The 18,677-nt window shown below is 46.1% G+C and overlaps 3 protein-coding genes across 3 annotated transcripts; 1 reads left to right on the top strand and 2 right to left on the bottom strand.

The window, feature by feature from the left end:
* Positions 1-1,006: 1,006 nt before the first annotated feature.
* Positions 1,007-3,698, bottom strand: PGLS (6-phosphogluconolactonase). Its single transcript, XM_062598434.1, has 5 exons — positions 3,337-3,698; positions 3,156-3,263; positions 2,459-2,560; positions 1,780-1,920; positions 1,007-1,486 (listed from the first exon to the last, which is right to left on the bottom strand). The coding sequence occupies exons 1-5, from the start codon at positions 3,601-3,603 to the stop codon at positions 1,349-1,351; spliced, it is 756 nt and encodes a 251-aa protein (XP_062454418.1). The 5' UTR covers positions 3,604-3,698; the 3' UTR covers positions 1,007-1,348.
* A 1,321-nt stretch (positions 3,699-5,019) lies between these two features.
* On the bottom strand, positions 5,020-15,387 carry SLC27A1 (solute carrier family 27 member 1). Its single transcript, XM_062598412.1, has 13 exons — positions 15,323-15,387; positions 14,996-15,163; positions 12,970-13,364; positions 11,951-12,112; positions 10,806-10,875; positions 10,612-10,703; positions 10,363-10,472; positions 9,217-9,426; positions 8,788-8,914; positions 8,366-8,503; positions 7,557-7,721; positions 6,396-6,542; positions 5,020-5,512 (listed from the first exon to the last, which is right to left on the bottom strand). The coding sequence occupies exons 2-13, from the start codon at positions 15,160-15,162 to the stop codon at positions 5,355-5,357; spliced, it is 1,941 nt and encodes a 646-aa protein (XP_062454396.1). The 5' UTR covers position 15,163; positions 15,323-15,387; the 3' UTR covers positions 5,020-5,354.
* A 740-nt stretch (positions 15,388-16,127) lies between these two features.
* On the top strand, positions 16,128-17,841 carry NXNL1 (nucleoredoxin like 1). The gene is made up of 2 exons (XM_062598499.1): positions 16,128-16,453; positions 17,550-17,841. Exons 1-2 carry the CDS (start codon positions 16,128-16,130, stop codon positions 17,839-17,841), a joined length of 618 nt encoding a protein of 205 aa, XP_062454483.1.
* The last annotated feature ends 836 nt before the right edge of the window (positions 17,842-18,677 follow it).

The raw sequence follows: 18,677 nt of genomic DNA on the forward strand, positions 1-18,677 counted from the left end.
GTGCGAAGATGTTTGTGACATTCTGTCTGGATCTCCTCGTAACTAATTTCAAACATAGCCTATGGGAACAACGAGAACAGTCGCTAACCAGTCCTATTTTATAGCTCCTACCAGAATTCTGTCAACAAAAATGCTCAAAGTCCTGACCAGCTTCCGCACAACTGATTTGTAAAAAAAAAAAAAAAAAAAAAAAAATCACATCACCTTCCTTTTATAACCCAGGAATCTGAATTCATGGCTTTTGTTCCCAAGTCTGGCACGGAAATGCTGCATTTCCTAGCAAATAAGTCATTTTTCTTTCCTGACTGAGCTTCATCTGTAAAGACTGGAATACTTTTTCTTTTCTTTCCTGCTATGCGCTAACAGATCGTTGGACTCCATGCAAACTCAAAACATTCCAAAACCAACAGCTGAAGGCATAAAAAAGGAGGACTGAAAGCCTTTGAGCCAAAAACTTACCTCAGTCCATTCACAGATTCTTCTTCTTGGACCGGTTACACTCCTAGGACTGCATCACTGTAATTTATCTGAGCTTCAGGATGCCACCCAAAGAGCAACAGCCCCTCTCCCTCTTCAGATGACCAAAACACATGTATGAGTTTCTTCAGTGGTAACCTCTCAACAGTCTAGATTCATGAATAGCACAACCAAAGATCTTTAATAGAAACTAAAGAACAGACCCTCTACATACTTACAAAAAACAGCAGAGGAGGAGCCACTGTCCCTATGCTTCACATGTAAACTAAAGACAGTTAAAGTCAGGGTTATAATGAAGACAAATAACCTGAGAGCAGTCCAATAAAACCAGCAAGGGAAACAAAAGATTACTCTAAAACCAGAGGGTTCAGGGGTGTTCAAACACGATCTGCATGACAGCGCGATGACACAGAGATGACAGACAGCAAGAGTCCAGGATATCCAAAATCCTGCACCTGCTCTTTCAACTCTTGGTTGCTATTCACACAACATCATGACCAGGTGAAAAAGTAAACAAGAGAAAAACAGCTGAAATTTGTATCTTTAATATTGTACATTCACTTGACATCACAGCGACCATCCACAAAACAGACTGCATTATATTGTTACCTTGTGCAATTCCAAGCCTATCCATTTGCAACTAGAAACCAGATGCATATGTCCATACCAAGCCAAAGAGATTATTACACAGTGCTCCACAAAATACCACTTGTGGAGTGGAAAAACAAAGAAAAAGAAAAAGAAACAAAAGATAACATTAGTTTTGTGCCACCCCCAAGTACTACAACCAAATGTGGAGTCCTTGATCTGTGCAGGTACTGCATTTACCGCTGCCAGATTCCTACCAGGAAACCTGGTCAAACATTTGGTTCTACAAGATTGAATGTTTCTCAAAGGGAACAGTCAGTTCCTTGGCTGCAGACTCATCCAGGAACCAGTGCAGCTGCCCAGCATGAGGTTGAACAAGAGCAGCGGGAAGGGGCTTTTCCTCATCACCTTCCAAAATGCGCTGTTCAAAGAAACAGAACAATGTTTCAGCAGACTGAAAGAAAGAGTATCACAAACCAACACGAACTTTAAACGATTCACCACATCTTAAAAGAAAGTTTCAGACTTTCACTAAAATACTGCCATGTTTTTACCCCTACTGCTATAGAAAATAGACCTTTGATTAAATGGCAGGCGCAACCATAGCGCCTGGCTCTCCAGAAAAGTCAGTAAAGCACTCTTCTCCCAAAATATCTGCTGATAATCTCGATTTACATTAAAAATGTTAATTATCTGTTTTCAAACCATACATACCTTTAAAACAGCAGCTTTACCTTCCCCTGTAGCAACAAACACAACAGTTCGTGCTGCATTAAGCACAGGTAGAGTTAGTGTTATCCGCTCTGGTGGGGGCTTTGGAGAATCAGTAATAGCAGCAACAATTTTCTCTTTCTCCTATTAGGGCAAAAAAACATGCGGAAAAAAAAATCAGAACAAAGCAAGAGAACTACCAAATCAAGGTAGATGCAATATGTTCCAAACAGAAAAGTAAGTTGCCTAACTGAAAGCAATGAGTGAGGCAAAAGATCGTTATTGAGGACAATCTAGGCTACAGCAGCAGATTCGTAAACTTTCCACGTCTCCGCCTAAACCAAGATTGCCTTTGTTCACTCCAAGGAGTCCAAGATCAGACTGCTAGTTTTATGAACGCAATTTGTGAGCTACTTATCAAAACAGCAGAGTGATAACATCCACATATTCACTCGTCAGAGTTAAACTCCAGTGGACAGACAATGACTTTCAGTTACAGTCATAAACACAACCACATACATACAAAAAACAAGACACGAGGAGCCACTGGTCCCGTGTTTCGCACATCAACTAAGGACAGTTAAAGTCAGAGTTATAAGGAAGACAGACAAACTCGGAGCAGTCCAATAAGCACAACTCATATTTTGTTAAGCCAAATCCCCTCCTGGTTCTACAAGCTTACCTGTAAAAGGGGATGATATGGAAAGAGGGAGCAAGTGTGACCATCTGGCCCTACTCCTAAAATCAGCAAATCAAAAATGGGGAGGTTCTCAACCTGAAAAGCCTATAAAAAAAAAAAAAAAAAAAAAAAAAAAAAAAAAAAAGAGATTAAACAGAAGATAAAAACTCTGGTCATTCAGATAGGTGGCATTTTGAAAAGGAGTAAATTATGCTGGGAACTGAACTGTAGAAGCGCAGGATGCTGCTGCTACTGTATCCTGATGAGTCTCTATGGTCAGGCCTTAAAGCTTCTCAGGTGCTCTATGCTTGAGCACTGTCATGTGGTATAACCACCTGACAGGGGAGAAAGAACAGCAGCAGTTCACGCCCCTTTGCCAGAGCAGTCACTGATAAGCTAAACTGGAACAGAACATCATAAAGAGCACGCACAGAGCTGGGTGGAACAGCTTCTCCTCAGTCCTGGCCCTTCCTTAAGCCCGCTCACCTCATCAGCTCAAAGAAGAGCCCCGTTCCTGCAGGCATAGTGCTTGCTGTCTGGCCAGCGAGATGCTACCCTTTTAACAGGAGAAATGCGAGGGGATGCGGAGCCCGGTAACCCCCACAGGAGGCACCAGCTCCCGGGGCCAGGGAGCTTGCCCGTCCCCCGGGAAAGCAGCGGCCCGGAGCGGCCGGTGCAGCCTGCTCCCCGCCGGCGGTACCTCTCGGAGCCTGGCGGCGTAGTCGGCAGCGGCGGCAGTCGCGGGCAGGCTGTGGGTGACGGCGAGCACCTGTCGCTCGGGCACGGGCAGCCGCGGCAGCAGCTGGGCCTGAGGAGACGAGCGAGGGGCGGTCAGGGGCGGCCTGGGCGCGGCGGCCCGCGTCACCCCCGGCCTCGCTCACCTTGTAGGCCCCGAAGGTGCTCTCCGGGTGCTCGGGCGGCACCAGGCGCTCGTCGCAGAAGGCCAGGAGCCAGCGGGCCGGCGCAGCGGGGCCGGCGGCGGCCGGGAGCTCCTGGGAGAGGATCCGCACCAGGCTCCCGCCCGACAGCCCCAGCGAGAAGCGGCCGCCGGCCTCGGCCGCGCGCTGGGCCACCAGCTGGGCCAGGGAGGAGCCCAGCTCCTGAGGCGAGGGGAACACCGAGATGTGGCGGGGCGCGGAGCGGGGCATGGCCGGGCCGGGCCGGGCACGGCGGCTGCGAGAAAGACGGCGGGGGCGGCGGCCGCCAGGCACGGCCGGAAGCTGCGCGCCGTACCCTGCACGGGCCGCTGTGGCGGGGCCGGAAGGGGCGGAGCCCCGCGCCGCCGCGTTGCCCAGCAACCCAGCGCCTCGGAGAAAGCGCGGGACCTCGGGCGCAGGCCGCCTGGCCCCACGGGTGCCCGCCCGCCCGCGACACGCCGCGGGAAGCGCGCCCGGCCGCTGCTGCACAGCAATTTCCTGCCCTGGCTGCAGCTGGATGGAAAAAAAGACAAAATAGGCACCTTACCTATCATGTTTACAGTTTTACACCATTGGCAGTTAACTCAATTTCCACCATCCAAACACTTAAACATCATGACTGAAAAGCACGAGCGAGGTCCTTATAAAAAGACCGTGCACGAAGCACTAGTCTCTGACAGAGCAAGGAAGAGGCTTCGGGTCAGACTCCCACATCTGTGTTCCCCAGGCAAACACTGCCACCACCCCTGTGACAGGGGCAGCAGCAGAACATGGCTCCTCCACCACAACTTGCATTACCAAGTATTAGTTCGTTTGAGGTTCCTTAAGGCATCGGGGGATGGATGCATGAGCTGCCACGGCCAGGTGGGAGTCACTCCCAGTCCTTCTGGGGGGTGAAGCGGGGGCACAGGCAGGCACCTGCCTCGAAATGATTAGACCGAGGCACAAAGGCCAAGCCTGTAAATCCTAAATATAGAACAGAACAGAGTTGTAGTGCCGGTAGCAACATATGGAAACAGGTGTCCTGTAGCTGTAGGTTTCTCCCATATTGAGAAGAATAGCCTTTGAAACAAAAATTTGCTCTCCTGGTTTGCTTCCGGTGACCCGGGCCTGTCTTTGGAGCTTGCCTCCTCTCCTGTAGACGGCCAATGAAAGCTGACAGGGCAAATCGAAGCACCGCAGCATCAAAATTAACATTTCCTAAGGCTTCGCATTAGCATGGTGTAACATCACCACACAGCTCCTGGCTGGCACGGCCATTTACCACGCTGTCTCCTGGGTGAGGAAAAAGCACACTGGTGTTTTCACTCGCCTGTTCTCCTAGGTGTAGCTCTGTAGAGCAGCATCGCCCCGCTCATGTTCCACAGTTGGAGTCCACAGCACGTACAGTATGTCTTCATTAGCTAGCAACTTACTCGTCCTGTATATCAAAGCCTGCAATGACTCCAGATGCTATCCTAACTAATGTCCATAATTCTCCTGCCCTAAGGGCATGACACACTTCAATGTGAGATTTCCAATGTATAGTTAGGGTAAAATGTGAGCTTAGACAATTAAAAGATGATTAAGGTCTGCCTGAAGCAGACACTATTAGAGTCTTCTAGCTTGGTAAGTAGAGTTCAGAGTTGAAGCAGGAAGAAACCTGTGCAGGGCATGAACATCCCCATTTATCCTTAGGACATAAATAAATATAACCATAAAACTTCTCCCAGGTTGCACAAAGGACCTAGGTTTGTAGTGGTTACAAAAAATACTCTCTCTAGATATTTAACAGCAGATTAATGGCATGTCAGTGCTCACTGAAGGAGGTCTCAGGTTAATGTGCTTTAGGCAAGGGAAACATCTCACAGGATTTTTCGCTGCTAGTGATTCACCGTTTAAGGAACTCACATTGCATATTAAGCAGGAATCCACTGCTTCCCACAAGCATCACCCCTTCAATTAGTCATAATTTTCTGTAGAAAGACTGACTTCAGACTAGATCATAAAGTAACTTTTCCAGCACAAATCCTTTCATAAATGCACTCATCCAGTGGAACATATTTCCCCAATTTTAGATCCAGAAAAAATAACCGATCTGATGTTTGATGGGGGTCAAATCCTTCCCTCTGTAAGCGGGTTTTCTGAATCTTAAATGTACCTTCAAGGGAGAAAAAAGAAAAAACAAACATTAAAAATAATTAGCATCAAAAAACCTTTTTAAACAGTGAGGAAGACATCCTAGTTGGCATTTCACTTTTAGTTTATAGCTTTGACTGAGAATTAGCAACTTACTGAAGCTTGTAACTAAATGGGTTGTTATTCAGTTATATGAAGTTTGTGCAACTTTTACTTCTTCTTGCACATAGGTTGAGAAAAGGAGTGTCTGGATTCCTGAGAAACTGAAAACAAAAAGCAGCCAGATCATTAGCTGTTTTAGCGGTTGAGGTGGCTGTTAGTCGTACCATAAGAAAGCTTAAGAGTATGTGCGTGTTGAATGACTAAAGTAAGGCCAAACGTTAGCATGTGAAAAAGTTAAAGGAGTCAAGAGCTTCTGTGCACATTTGTTCAACAGCAGTTTGTGCATACCCATTAGGTTACTTCAGAGCTAACCAGATACTATTTACAAGAGCTTCACCGTTGGGTAAAAGGCTCCAGTTGACCTGTACAAATAACTTGTCCACACTGGCACAGATCTTGCAGGAATTATTACAATGGACAAAGGCTTCTTTTTTTTTCTCCTCTCCCTATAAAGGTCTTCTCTCTTAGAGTTAGCTAATTTTGTGTTTAAGACTCTACTACAGTCATTATTTTTATTAATGGTGACTATGTGCCTGGCATTCTAGATGTTATGCACTTCAGGGACTGCATTGTGAAATGCCTGAAAGAGCAGCACAGGACAGCAACCAATCAACTCCAGTCTAAAGTATCTAGTACAGGTTTCTCAGCTTTTTGCAGTACAACACTGACCCTGCCAGTTTCCTTTTGGATCTCAACAGCCCCAGAGTTATTAAGAGAACAGTTGACATATGAAACACTGGTACCTGTGGTGTCAACCTGGGGTAAGAAACGGAGGAAGATGGGCCGGGCATAGGGAGGCAGCACCTTCTGTAGCTCCTGATACAAAACGTTGGGATTCACTTTAGCTTTAGGATCTGCGATCGCAGCCATTCCAGCTTTTCCTTCCACCCCTGAAATAAAACAGCACAGCTTAAATGAAGATTACAGGCAAAGGAGGAGCAGTAATTGGGTTAAGTATGGAATATTTAACAGATTCAAGCACAGATATTTCACCCTTCCACCTTCACACTGAAGCAAACTGCAACTTGATGAAGAGAAGTGCAGACTGCGATTCCCAGTTTTCCCATGCGGTTTTCCCATGTGGGTAAAACCACAAAGCCTTGCCCCCAAAAGCTAGCACAGGTCTTGTTTTTATCAGATTTCTCTCACATACACTAGAATAAAAATTTAGGGGACCGAACTGCCGTAACGAGAAGCACTCCCATCAACACTTGCTCAAGACAGATTTCTCCTCTCAGGGGACATTCCCTCTTGTTCACTCTAACTTTGTCCAAACGCTTTATTTAAACCTACATTGCTTCAGAGCTATTTATACATCCTCTCCAAAAGACCTGTTTTGTTCTGTATTACTTCGCTGTGCCAGAAACCCAGGCTTCACAAACGAAAACTTTCAGGAGCCAAGATCTTCCAGATCTTCACCACTGGAGTAGCACCACCCGGAACAAATGACTGGCCATTGCATTCTCATCCTTGTGCCCACCTCTGACCCATTCTCCCCAATCTCCCTTTCTGCATTACTTGAAGATTTAAGGGCGCAAACACCCAGCTGTTTCTACGGAAGGGTCTTTTCACACCAAGAGCTTCTGTGAAGTTCATCATAAAAACTTTCCTTATTAAGAAACAAATAGACACAAATCTCTAAATGACATACCTTCCTCCAAATGAAGACTCCACCTCTAGCAGCATGGATCACTAGCGGGTGTCAAGTTATTTCTACTGCTCAGAACAGATACAGATATGTCAAACTCCACTGTCAGTCTCTATCATACCTGCTCATTTTGGGGTACCCAGTTTTAGCAGAGGTGACTGATTTCTACCTGTTTTGCAGTTCAATGAAAATCTAGTATGCTTGACTAATACTTGCTTTTCTCCTTAAACCTTGAGAGTTCTGACCTACGTTTTACCTGGTACTTCCACTCCATACACTGCAACGTCTGTCTGGTTGAGGATGTGACTCAAAATTCCTTCTACTTCTGTGGTGGAGACATTCTCTCCTCGCCATCGGAAGGTGTCCCCACTGCGATCTTTGAAGTACATGTAACCCAGTTCATCCATCACTAACACGTCCCCTGGGAGGGAGACAGAAGACACCAAACCATCTCAGACCTCAGGCTTTGCAGCACTCAAAACTGCCTTCCTGTCCCCTGATTCGCCATGCAGATTCAGCACTGCCTTCTTCCCAGGGAGATACAGAGCTAGACTAGTGACTTTTCAGCTCACTGCAGCATACTGCATCACCGTGTTATAGGACAAAAAAGAAAACACTCCAGCATTTTGGAACAGGTTGCCGAGAGAGGTTGTGGAGTCTCCTCTAGAGATATTCAAAACCTGCCTGGATGCAATCCTGTCCAACGTGCTCTAGGTGACCCTGCTTGAGCAGGGGGGATGGACTAGATCTCCCAAGGTCCCTTCCAACCTCAACCATTCTGTGATTCTGTGTGATTCTGCAAACATTAGAAGAGCAGAGGAAAAACCTCTCCTGAACATACTCATCTTGAGATTTAAATATTTCTCATTAAATTCAGAACAGCTCAAAAGCTAGTAACTTTTAAACTCTCACCAGTCTGTCTCTCAAAAGAAAAATCTCTCTATTCTCAGATAAAATTTAAAACCTTTAGAATTTTATCAATGAAAATTTAAGATCATCTCCTACACAATGCTGAAGAATGTCTGCAGTCAGTATTGGTGAATCCAGTGCTCATACTGACAGTACCTGAAAGGTACGCCTGGTCCCCTTTTTCAAACACGTTGTAAGCTATCTTCTTGTTGGTGGCGCTCTCACTGACGTAGCCATCAAATCGACGCAGGGGATCCTGCTGATTTATCTGACCTACAAGTAATCCCGGCTCTCCTACAGAAAACAGGATCAGACACCATAGGATGACAACAATTGATGGTGTTTCATAAACGGTTAAACTTTATAAACATCAATATGTGCTTGCTGTACGTCAAAGACGTCAAAGCAAGTATCTTTGAAGGAAATAGCTAGAAGTGGAAGTCTATGTACTGCATGGGAAACCACAGGAAACCACTTAAACCAACCAGAGCTCATTAGCTTTTCTTTCTTTTTCTTTCTTTTCTTTCTTTTCTTTTTAAGAATAAAGCTGTTATTCATTTGTTGAGATTAACATTCACCTGGGCGACAGGGGATACACAGCCCCCTAGAATCACGGATCAGCTCCATTGAGTCCTCGTTGACCTTCACCAAACGAATGGGATAAACATTGGGCAATATCCGACTGTTGAAACCACAGGCACCAACCTTCCAAAAGGTAGAGGAAAACAAAAGGCTAAAGTAAATTCCTTAGTTTATGTATTACTGCTTTCTGGGAATTCTCTGATCTTTCTTTCTCCTCCATTTAACAGGGAACAAACAAATTTACCCCAAATACAAGATTTATCCCCTATTTTTGTGCATGATACCCCTAATCATCATATTAGTTCTCTGTCATCCCTTGCAAGAAGGTTAGGATGCAATATGCAGAGCAGTAAGGAACGCAAGCAGAGATTTTTCTTTCTTTGTACTTTTCCCTAGCCTTCCACTATAATCACTTCTTTCCTTACCTTTCCATCCAAATTTGCAATGCTACAGTTACATTCGGTGGCTCCATAGAACTCTCCAATCTGTTTAATTCGAAAGCGCTTTGTAAAGTCTTCCCATATGGTGGGTCTCAAACCATTACCCACTGCTAGTCGCACACAGTGTTGGGTCTCCGACTCTCGTACTGGCTGATTCAGAAGATACCTGCAGATTTCCCCGATGTACTGAATAATCTGAAGTGGTAAATACAAAAACATAGCTCAGGCTTCAGGTAATCCTTACAGTGCCTTGGAAAAAGCCAACTAAGAGGCCACTGGCGTCAATGTACCTAGACATGTCAGACATTTTAATAAACTTGTAAACATTCACAGTTTAAGTTGGGTTTCTATGAAAAACTATGTAAAGGTAATACAGCTGCTGCCCTCAGGAACCAGCAAATTAACATCAGGAAAGAGAGAGGAGAAGGGACTCCTCAATATGCATCAAGCTACACGTACACATCAGGTATGGCTACATACTTCAACAGGTCCTGAAGGACCTCTAGAAGGATATGAGGAATGGGCAGCCAAACACAAAGTAAGAACTTGGCTTGTCTTAACTGGCAAAATTAAGTCTGAGTGGAGATCCAATTACTATCTATAAATATCCGGGGGAGGCAGAGGGGGGAAGGGCAAGAAAACCACCAAGAAGGATGAAGAGTTGCTCAAGTTAGAAGATAACGTTGGAACAAACACAAGCAGATATTTATTGACAATGAAATGCAAAGAAGATTCCTCAGCAGACGCTCCTCATGCAGTAAGATTCCGGAAAAGCTTTCCAGCCAGAGGAGGATGCAAAACCCCGCGTTCCTGATGTGGCACTGGCAATTCAAACACATTTTGGTGCCAGTACCTCTAAATTTACCAAGGGTCAAGGGATAGATGGCAAAGGAAGGACATTCAGAACTGGACAAAAGCTGCTACTGAACAATGAGGAAGGAATGACAGGAACACAGGAGGCAAAAACTGATATAGACCAGTAAGAAAAGAAAGGGACAGGTGACAGGCTAACAATGGGGAAACACTATCTGGAGATCAGTAATTAAGCAGCATACTGACAGCACCAGAGAGACTACAGTTAGGCAGCAAAGACAGCAACTGCTCTGTTAGAAGTTTCATCAGCTCCCTCACCGTGCATTTGTATTTTGTGCAGTCATCCCAGAAGCGACTGGCTGAGAACTTCTTCCTGATTACCACAGTGAGGCCATGGATTAGACACTGGCCAACTCCCATAATATTACCTGGAAAACAAGGATCGCTGCTGTTAGCTTTGGTCATTCTACTTCATTCACTTGTAAAGGCACATGAGGGATCCCAGCAGCAAAAGGATCATAACATGCATGGGGGTGGACCTCTGCCTCAGAGAGGAAGCAAGTTTACCTGCAGAATGATACAGCGGCAGGCAGTTGTAGAGGATATCATCAGGGCGCATTTTGTATGCATAGTAACCAAAGGCTGCTATCCGATAATACCTGTAAGAACACAGTGCGTGCTCAGGAGGTAAAATAGGTAAAACCTTGAGTTTCACTATGTGAAAAGTACCTCAAGGGGGAAGTACCTCTTCAGGTCCTCACCTGCTGTGCACCACAATGGCAGCTTTCGGCATTCCTGTTGTACCTGAAGTATAGATATAAAAGAGTCGATCTAGAAGAACAGAAAGAGGAGTCAGGTGCCAGACAGACTATTCTCACCTGCTTGAGAAAAATCCCCACAGGGCTGGTATTTTAGGCTTTGTTCGTATCAGCTGAGGAACTGCTTTGAAATGGTGACAGCACAGCAGATAGTAGGCTGCCAAAGCTGGCACAAAAGTCAATTTGCAGCCCTAGTACGGAATCTGTGGTGCTCCTGAATGTCATCTGTGACGGTAAATACAGAAACCTGAATAACTGGTTTTCAAAGCCTTAAGGTCGCGAATTTTACCTCTACTTGTAAATTGCCATGGAACTAGGTTAACTCTCTAGGTCAGACACTAATGGGAGATGACTCCAGAGGACAGGTCTCAAACTGTGACTGACAGTAGGGCAGGATTTCTGAGATTCCATAGCAAAAAAGATAATCTAAAGGAAGAGATACCACAAGCCCCAAGGCAGCATCATTCCTCCTACAGTACCCAAAGTACCAAAACGTACTCTACTGCCTTACTGATCTCAGATGTGATTAGTTCTCTTAAAATATGAAATACAGACTAGTCACAGCTAGCCTCTTTCCTTCCTTCTGCTTTATTATAAACCCATTGATGCTCAGCTGCAGCACAGGGTTATTACAAGGGAAGATTTTAATTACATACAAGTCAGTTGCAGGGAAAAGACAGAGGGTACACAACAACACAGGTCGTTACATCCTATAAATTTGCAAAGGTAGCGGAGCAAGATGTTAGCCTGGGAAATACAAGCTTCTGCATCTGTGCATTCCAACAGCCATTCTTACACAATGGAAGAGTTGTCTTAGGGAATGTGCCAATCTCCTTCATTTAGGTATTAAATACATGAGTTTTGTAAAGCCTGGAAATCTCAGATAATGAGAAGCTTAATCCAGAAAGTCCTAGAACCAAGATTTTATTTTTTTGTTCTGTTCTTTTATTTTTATTATTCTATTTGTGAGCCCAAGAGCAAGTTAACAATTTCTCTTTCTTTATTTGCTTATTTTTCTTGTTTCACTGTCACCTAGTCCAGTTCTTATTCATATCACATTGAAAAATAAAAAACATTGAGAAAATTACCATCTAAACCTTTGACTGGAACCTGACTTGAAGGCGACTTTGATGCAGTACTCAGAAGAGGATCAAGATGTCTGGTCTCCACAGGAATCACATCTGGGTCATAGTCACCAGAGCAGTATTTTGCCATGTTCTTCCCCAGCATCCCATTCACTTCAGATATTGCTGAAACACAAAACAAGTCTCTTTTGCAATAAATGCAACACTCTAGGCGATGGTAAAAGTGAACTGTGTGGAGTCCTACTGTGCCTAATGACATCACTGTAATGGAAAGACCTGCAGAACCACTGACTCTTTAACAATACTTATGTCATATCTGTTCAGGTAACATCACTGTAGTCACAGTCCTGGGTTCAGCAAAGACCCTATCACAAAACTAGGCAAAATTACTTTTCCACATGACCCACCATGCCATGATCTTCAAATGATCTAGAAGGATTTCAAGCAGATGATTTTGAATATTAAATTATCACATCTAACAATAATTGTTGGAAGAAAAGTTGATTAGAAAAGCAAAGCTGTATTTAAAAACAGCATCCACTGATAAACCTATTATACAGCAGATAAAGTTAAGCAAAAATAAGCAAAGGTGATTAGCCAAGGAAAAGAGAAACATAAGTAAGCCTAGTGGCACATTTCACTATTTCTATGCTAAAGTACAAAATTCCAGACACAGCTCTTTCAGATCCAGTGAAACTAGATCAAACCAATAAGTTCAGTTTGTGCCCTCTGACACCAGAAAGACACCAGCATATGAAACCAAGCTACTTACAACTCTACTCAGAGCACTGCTCCTCCTTTAATCTAAAATATTAACTGAACACTTCCACATTTTTAAATCATTTGGAGATTTACCATCCTCGTATAGTTCCTAACTTTTAATATGACCAGATGTGGCCATATCTTTTTGTTTTTAGTACGGTCGATCTCTGCACTAAATGGGACTTGGCCTTATTCAGAACCAAGCTAACACTTCACTGCACGATTTGACCACAATGTAGACAAACATCCAGGTGACTCACCTGAAGACAGCTCTCCTCCAAAGATCACAGCTTTTGCACCTGAGGTTGTCACACAGTAAACCAGAGAATCCAAGCGCAAATTAAAGTTAATAAGAGCTGCTTCAATGCCAACTTTTGCCATCCCTAGCCAGAGGCCAACAAACTCAGGACGGCTCTCCATGAAGATTGCAATGACATCCCCCAGACGGAAGCCCTGCTGGTAGAAGTAGTTAGCCACAGCATTGGAGTACTCATCTAGCCACCTAAAAGTCCATTTCTCACCAGTGGCCTCATAAATCAGAGCCACCTTGTCAGGGTGCCTGCGGACAACATCCTGGAACATCTTCGGAATAGTGTTTTTGGCTTTTTGATGCCTTCGCAACTTATATTTGACTCGTAACAGCACTGAGAGGCCACTGCAGCAAAGAAAGAGAAGGCATAACTCCAGCAGAAATTATGAAGGTCTCGAAGTTCAATATTCACACCAAAACATATTGATTCAAGCTTCTGTGCAGACATACAGACTGAAAAACCTCTCTGTGCTGGGATATTCTCTGTGTTACCTCTCGGGCAACTATGTTTGTCATGGTTTTTTGTAATCTGAAAAAATTCTTCCTTTTATGTTGCAGTTCTGTGGGGGGGGGTTATTTATTTATTTTTTTAAGGATGATGCTTCTGGATAACTACTCATATCAGTTTCCACATCAGGAAGGGAAGCGGAGGCTTTTCTGTCTTCTGTAATTTACATAGTTCTCTTAAGTCTGTTGGGCAGCAGCTGCAAGTTAAACCTTGACACAGTTTAAGCTTTATGGCAGCTTAAAAAGTCCTTCTCTGAACTTTAACTGTCTCACTTATATTGTTCTGGTTCTCCTGATGAATACTGGCTGAATGACTACAATTTAGAGACATACTGGCTCTCTTGATTAGCAAGCTGATTTTCAGATCTAAATTATAACTGATATCCAAAAAGTACACTTCCATAACATCATTATCAAAATAAGAACAGCAGATCTGGGTGTATATGATGGGTTCCATCTCCTTTTGGAGATAGGAACACGGAGGCAGTATTTTTCCACCATCAAATAGGAAATTGTTGTGCAACAAGAATTTAGAAGAACCCCCAGAAATTTGAAAGGTCATTTAATATTAGTACTTAAAACCCCCGCAACTCTCATGAGTGAATGTCAATACCAGGAACCTTGGTCAGTGAAGCCTTGGAGAAGGGGGAAGGGTACATTTGAGAAACAAGTTGTTGGCATTTGTCAGACTGAGCTGGGCTTTCATGGTGACCTTGCACTAAGCTGTGCCAAATACAGAACAGAAGAGCCTTTTCACTGGTGAGCTGCACTTTCCAGATACTTAAGGGGCTCCATTCTGCCTAGTTTATTTTCTGCCATTATTCCTAGCTTGCCATGCAATCAGGAGGAAACAGCTCTTCAAAGCACACTGACAGCCACAGTAAAGCCAGGCAGTCCCTGGCAATCCCAAGGGCCCTAAATCCTTTACAATAAAGGGATCTCCTCAGAGAGGCCCAAAAAACCACGGAACTAAATGAGACAGCAATGACAGACTCCCAGGAGATGAAGACAGCCCTAAAGACTTACAAATCTGTAGGTCATAAACGATCATTTTAGGTTACATGGCCCAGTACTGACTGTCTCTACGTCTAGGCGAAACGGCAGCACGCTTCATTCTGTAACTCTTCCCACAGGTTAAGAAAATGCTTTAGGAACTACTTGTTTCGTGTCATATAAGGGCGCTTTTGCAGCTCGTACTCCCGTGTCGCGAGCTGTTCACCTGCTCCTTGTAAGACTGAGCCTCCCGAATCGCTCTTTGCTTCTCCTTACGCACAGAGAAGGCTGTCAGAAAGAAAAGCTGCCTCCAGTGAACGCTTTGCACCGTTTGGCCTCTGAGCGAGCTGCAAGGCGGACGCTTGCCCCCACCCACACCTCCCGTCCTGCGGGGACGACAGCGCAACCCCACGGGTCTCCCGAGGGCAGCGAAGGTGGCTCGGGGGAAACGCTGAGCACTGCGGGGCAATACTCACAACAGGTCCCGCAGGGCGGTCTTGAAGACGACGCGCAGCAGCCGCCAGCCGCCGGTGCCGATGTAGACGCCCAGCGAGGCCGCCAGGCTCCACGACCAGGGCACGCCGAAAAACCGCATCAGCCCCAGCGAGCCGAGGGAGGCGGTGCAGGCCCCGACGGCGCGCATGCTGCGGGGACACGGCAAGCGTCAGGGCGGCCGGCCTCCCGTGCTGGGGTTCCTCCCCCCGGCTGCGGCCGGCGGGCACAGGAGGAGGCGGCGCCCAGACGCCCGGAGGAGCCCGGCTCGGGCCCGCCGCGCGCGCGCGCGCCCGGCCCAGCCCGGCTACCTGAGCGGCTTCAACGGCTTCTGCGTCGCCGGTGGCCGCGGCCCCCCCGCCCCGCGCGCGGCGCCCTGAAGGGGGGGGAGGGGGGGAGCGCCGAAAGTGCCAGCTCTGATAGGCCGGAGGGCAGCCGCTGACGCCCCGCGATTGGACGGTGGGCAAGGCCTGCGAGACGCCGCCGCGGGGGGCGGAGGTGGCCCGGGTGGGTGCTGCGCGCCCTGCCCCCTGGGCGGCGCTGCCGCCGCTGCCGGGCCCCGGGCCCAGTGACCGGCAAGGCCTGGGACGGGAGCAGATCGGGGCTCTGCATAGCCCGGGACCGGCACGGCTCGGGGTGTCGCGCAGCCGGGGACCGGCGGGATCGGGGCTCTGCATAGCCCGGGACCGGCATGGCTCGAGGTCCCGCACAGCCCGAGATCGGACCGGGGTCCCACATAGCCCGGGACCGGCACGGCTCAGGGATCCCGCATAGCCCAGGACCCGCAAGGCCCGGGGTCCCGCATGGCCGGCGACCGCCTCCCCGCACCCGCCTCCTCCCAGCTGCCGCATCCCGCCGCCTCTGTCCTAAGTGCTGGCCTCACACTTTAAGCAGATTAGGGGAGACTTCGTGGAATCCACGTTTATTAATAGCCCGGGAGCAGGAGGTGGGAGCACCCCGGGACCGGGCAGAGCAGGGCAGGTGCCCGGAGGAGGCTACGGCGGGAGCCCCATGTCCTCGAGGGGCTGAAAAGCAGCACAGTTGCTCTTTTTCCCTGGCTCTAAATCCCCTGCTTTTTGCTCTAAATCCTCCGGGTGACCCACCTTGGGCTTGCCCATGGCATCACTCTTCACCGGGAAGGTCCTGGTTGTTAACAACAGTGCCCGAGACGAGCTGGACACGGAGCGAGAGCTGGGCCACAGACTGGACAACAAGGTGCTGCTGCTGTATTTTGGGTCTGGCGAGTGCCCGCGATGCCAGGAGTTCTCGCCGCTCCTCAGAGATTTCTTTGTGAGACTCACAGATGAATTTTACGTGGAAAGGGCCTCGCAACTGGTCCTGGTGTACGTGTCTCAGGATGAGACAGAGGAAAAGCAAACCAAATTCCTGAAAACCATGCCGAAGAGATGGCTATCCTTGCCTTTCAAGGATGAGTTCAAAAGGTAAGCACTGAATAAAGCAGCAAGACAGAATTTATCAGCTTGTAACTTTCCTTCAGGCAACTCCATGCTGTATTTTCAAACATTTATACAGTTTTCCAAAATCTCCACATTCAGTCCCCACAGGACTGGTCAGCGTGGTGCATTCATATATTCAATTGACAGCTTGAGGCAGGCACCACACTGTGCAAATACAGAGGAAGGTCCTCTGTGGTGCTGGTGCTCAAATCACTGCTGGGGAATAGGAAGGCACAGACTAAGCAGAGAAGAAGCAGTGAGGATATTACAGCCTTCATGGTTCTGTTTGGCTGGAAGGAAAAAAGAACAAGTTGCTAAATCTACTTCATTGAAAACTTTTATAAAGGGCTTAGAGTAAAAAATGTTTCCTCTACTTCTAGTTTTTGCTGATCTAATATATTTGTATTCTTATTTTATAACACACTATTGATTTTTAAGTCTTAAAGACTCCTGCCAGCACATCATCTCTCTAGGCTGAATAAATAAAGTGAAAGATTGCATAAGTAACTGAAGTGTACCTTCAGCTGAAAGGGGAACATGCCACTATCTAATGTAACCTCATTAGTGGCAGAAAGAATTGTGATTAAATAGTAAATGTTGAGAATATGTCTGGCTCCTTTTGATGATAAATTGGAGCATGTTAAAAAATCAAACTTCTTACTAAGTTTTGAAGTCTTACATTGCTTGCGTAGAACAAGTTAAAGCAGTCACTTTGCATCTACTGGTGCCCTGACGTGGCAGTATGTAAATACCCTTCCCTTTTTACTGGCACTACTGGATAAGACATCTGCATAATTAACAGATCTCAGCCTAATGGACAGGGTTTGTGAACTACTTCCCAAGACCACTTTTTGCCCAAGACAGATCTATATACTGCAACTAGGAATATATCATCATGCAGTCTTGTCTACAAGATCTGCAAACTCTCTCACAGTAGAAACCTAGCAGCATGCAGACAGTAGCCTTGGTAGCCCTCCTTTTCTCAGCAGTAGGCATCTAGATGAATAGCAAGGAACTTCCAGCACTGTTGGAGGATCACTGCTCTTCCTGATTCATGGTTTCTTCTGCCATTGCCTTCCAGAGAACTGGAGCTGAAGTTTGCAGTGTCTGATGTACCTGCAGTGGTGGTGCTGAAGCCAAATGGGGAGGTGATTGTTGGAAACGCTGTGGAAGAGATAAGGCACATGGGTCCTGCCTGCTTCAGGAACTGGCAGGAGGCTGCTGAGCTAGTAGACAGAAACTTCCTCTTGGCAGAGGACTTTGATGACCTGGCTAGAAGAAGCATCACTGACCCCATCCGCCGCCTCAGATACAAACTGAACAAGAAGACAAAGGAGGAAGAAAAGAAAGAGGAAGGTGAAGAGTCTTGTTAGGGGCTTACGAGGTTGCAGCTGCTGTGCTGACATGGCTTTGGACTTCCTTCAGATGAGTATCTCAGCCCAGCTGTGAGCAGTCTCAGGAACGCAAGTCTATTTATCTAATTTTTGCATCCCTAAGATTTACTGTGATCGTGGTGATAGCTGCAGAAGCCTTAGCATGAGTCAGCATATGAGTGGGGAGATGAGGCAGACACCTGGACTTTATAGATGTGTCCAGTAACATCTATCTGTATTTTAAAAGTCTGCCAGTTTTTGGAAAGGAAAATTTTTGTGAGACAAATGCATCCTACTTTTACATACAGTTTGTGGTATCTGGAAAATTGGTTAGCATATTAAGGGCATTCCGAGCCTGGTCAAATCACATTTTGTTTTTATGACTCCAGGACCCTTACATTTGCTGTAGTAAAATATCTCGCAGTAAAGTCTTTATTGTTCATTTACTAAAAAACATTAGAAGAAAGGTAACTACTATAGAGCAGCATTCAGTGAATGAGTCAGTAAAAACATTTTTTAAAAAAGGAATCTGTATTAAAAAAGAAAAAGAAAACAGCATGTCCATGGTCTGCTGTGAAGACACTGAGAAGCTATAACCAACAACAGTGAGAACAGAATCCTTACAATAAGCCAATGTATTCTTTTTTTTTTTTTTGGAGACAGAAAGATATCCATGGGCTAAGTGAGCAAGTCCTGAGAAATCTCTCGTGTTGCTGCTAATATACTGCTGCAAGTTTACATTTTAGCCAGATTCATTTGAGAGCTAATGAATAGGTTGTTTCAGGACCAGCAATGTGACATTCAGTGGCTGCCCCAGTGACCTGCCTCAGCCCTGT

Source organism: Rhea pennata, chromosome 33 (assembly GCF_028389875.1).
Source record: "Rhea pennata isolate bPtePen1 chromosome 33, bPtePen1.pri, whole genome shotgun sequence".
Lineage (NCBI taxonomy): Eukaryota > Metazoa > Chordata > Aves > Rheiformes > Rheidae > Rhea > Rhea pennata.

Excerpts from the sequence above, each read along its gene's own strand:
- PGLS (XM_062598434.1), bottom strand. The coding sequence starts at position 3,603 with ATGCCCCGCTCCGCGCCCCGCCACATCTCGGTGTTCCCCTCGCCTCAG. Across the intron at positions 2,561-3,155 it reads ACGCCGCCAGGCTCCGAGAG|GCTTTTCAGGTTGAGAACCT; the intron begins GTACCGCCGGCG and ends TTTTTTTTATAG. Across the intron at positions 1,487-1,779 it reads GTAAAGCTGCTGTTTTAAAG|CGCATTTTGGAAGGTGATGA; the intron begins GTATGTATGGTT and ends TTCTTTGAACAG.
- SLC27A1 (XM_062598412.1), bottom strand. The coding sequence starts at position 15,162 with ATGCGCGCCGTCGGGGCCTGCACCGCCTCCCTCGGCTCGCTGGGGCTG. Across the intron at positions 13,365-14,995 it reads ACCGCCCTGCGGGACCTGTT|TGGCCTCTCAGTGCTGTTAC; the intron begins GTGAGTATTGCC and ends TCTTTGCTGCAG. Across the intron at positions 10,473-10,611 it reads GCCGCTGTATCATTCTGCAG|GTAATATTATGGGAGTTGGC; the intron begins GTAAACTTGCTT and ends CTTGTTTTCCAG.
- NXNL1 (XM_062598499.1), top strand. The coding sequence starts at position 16,128 with ATGGCATCACTCTTCACCGGGAAGGTCCTGGTTGTTAACAACAGTGCC. Across the intron at positions 16,454-17,549 it reads TTCAAGGATGAGTTCAAAAG|AGAACTGGAGCTGAAGTTTG; the intron begins GTAAGCACTGAA and ends ATTGCCTTCCAG.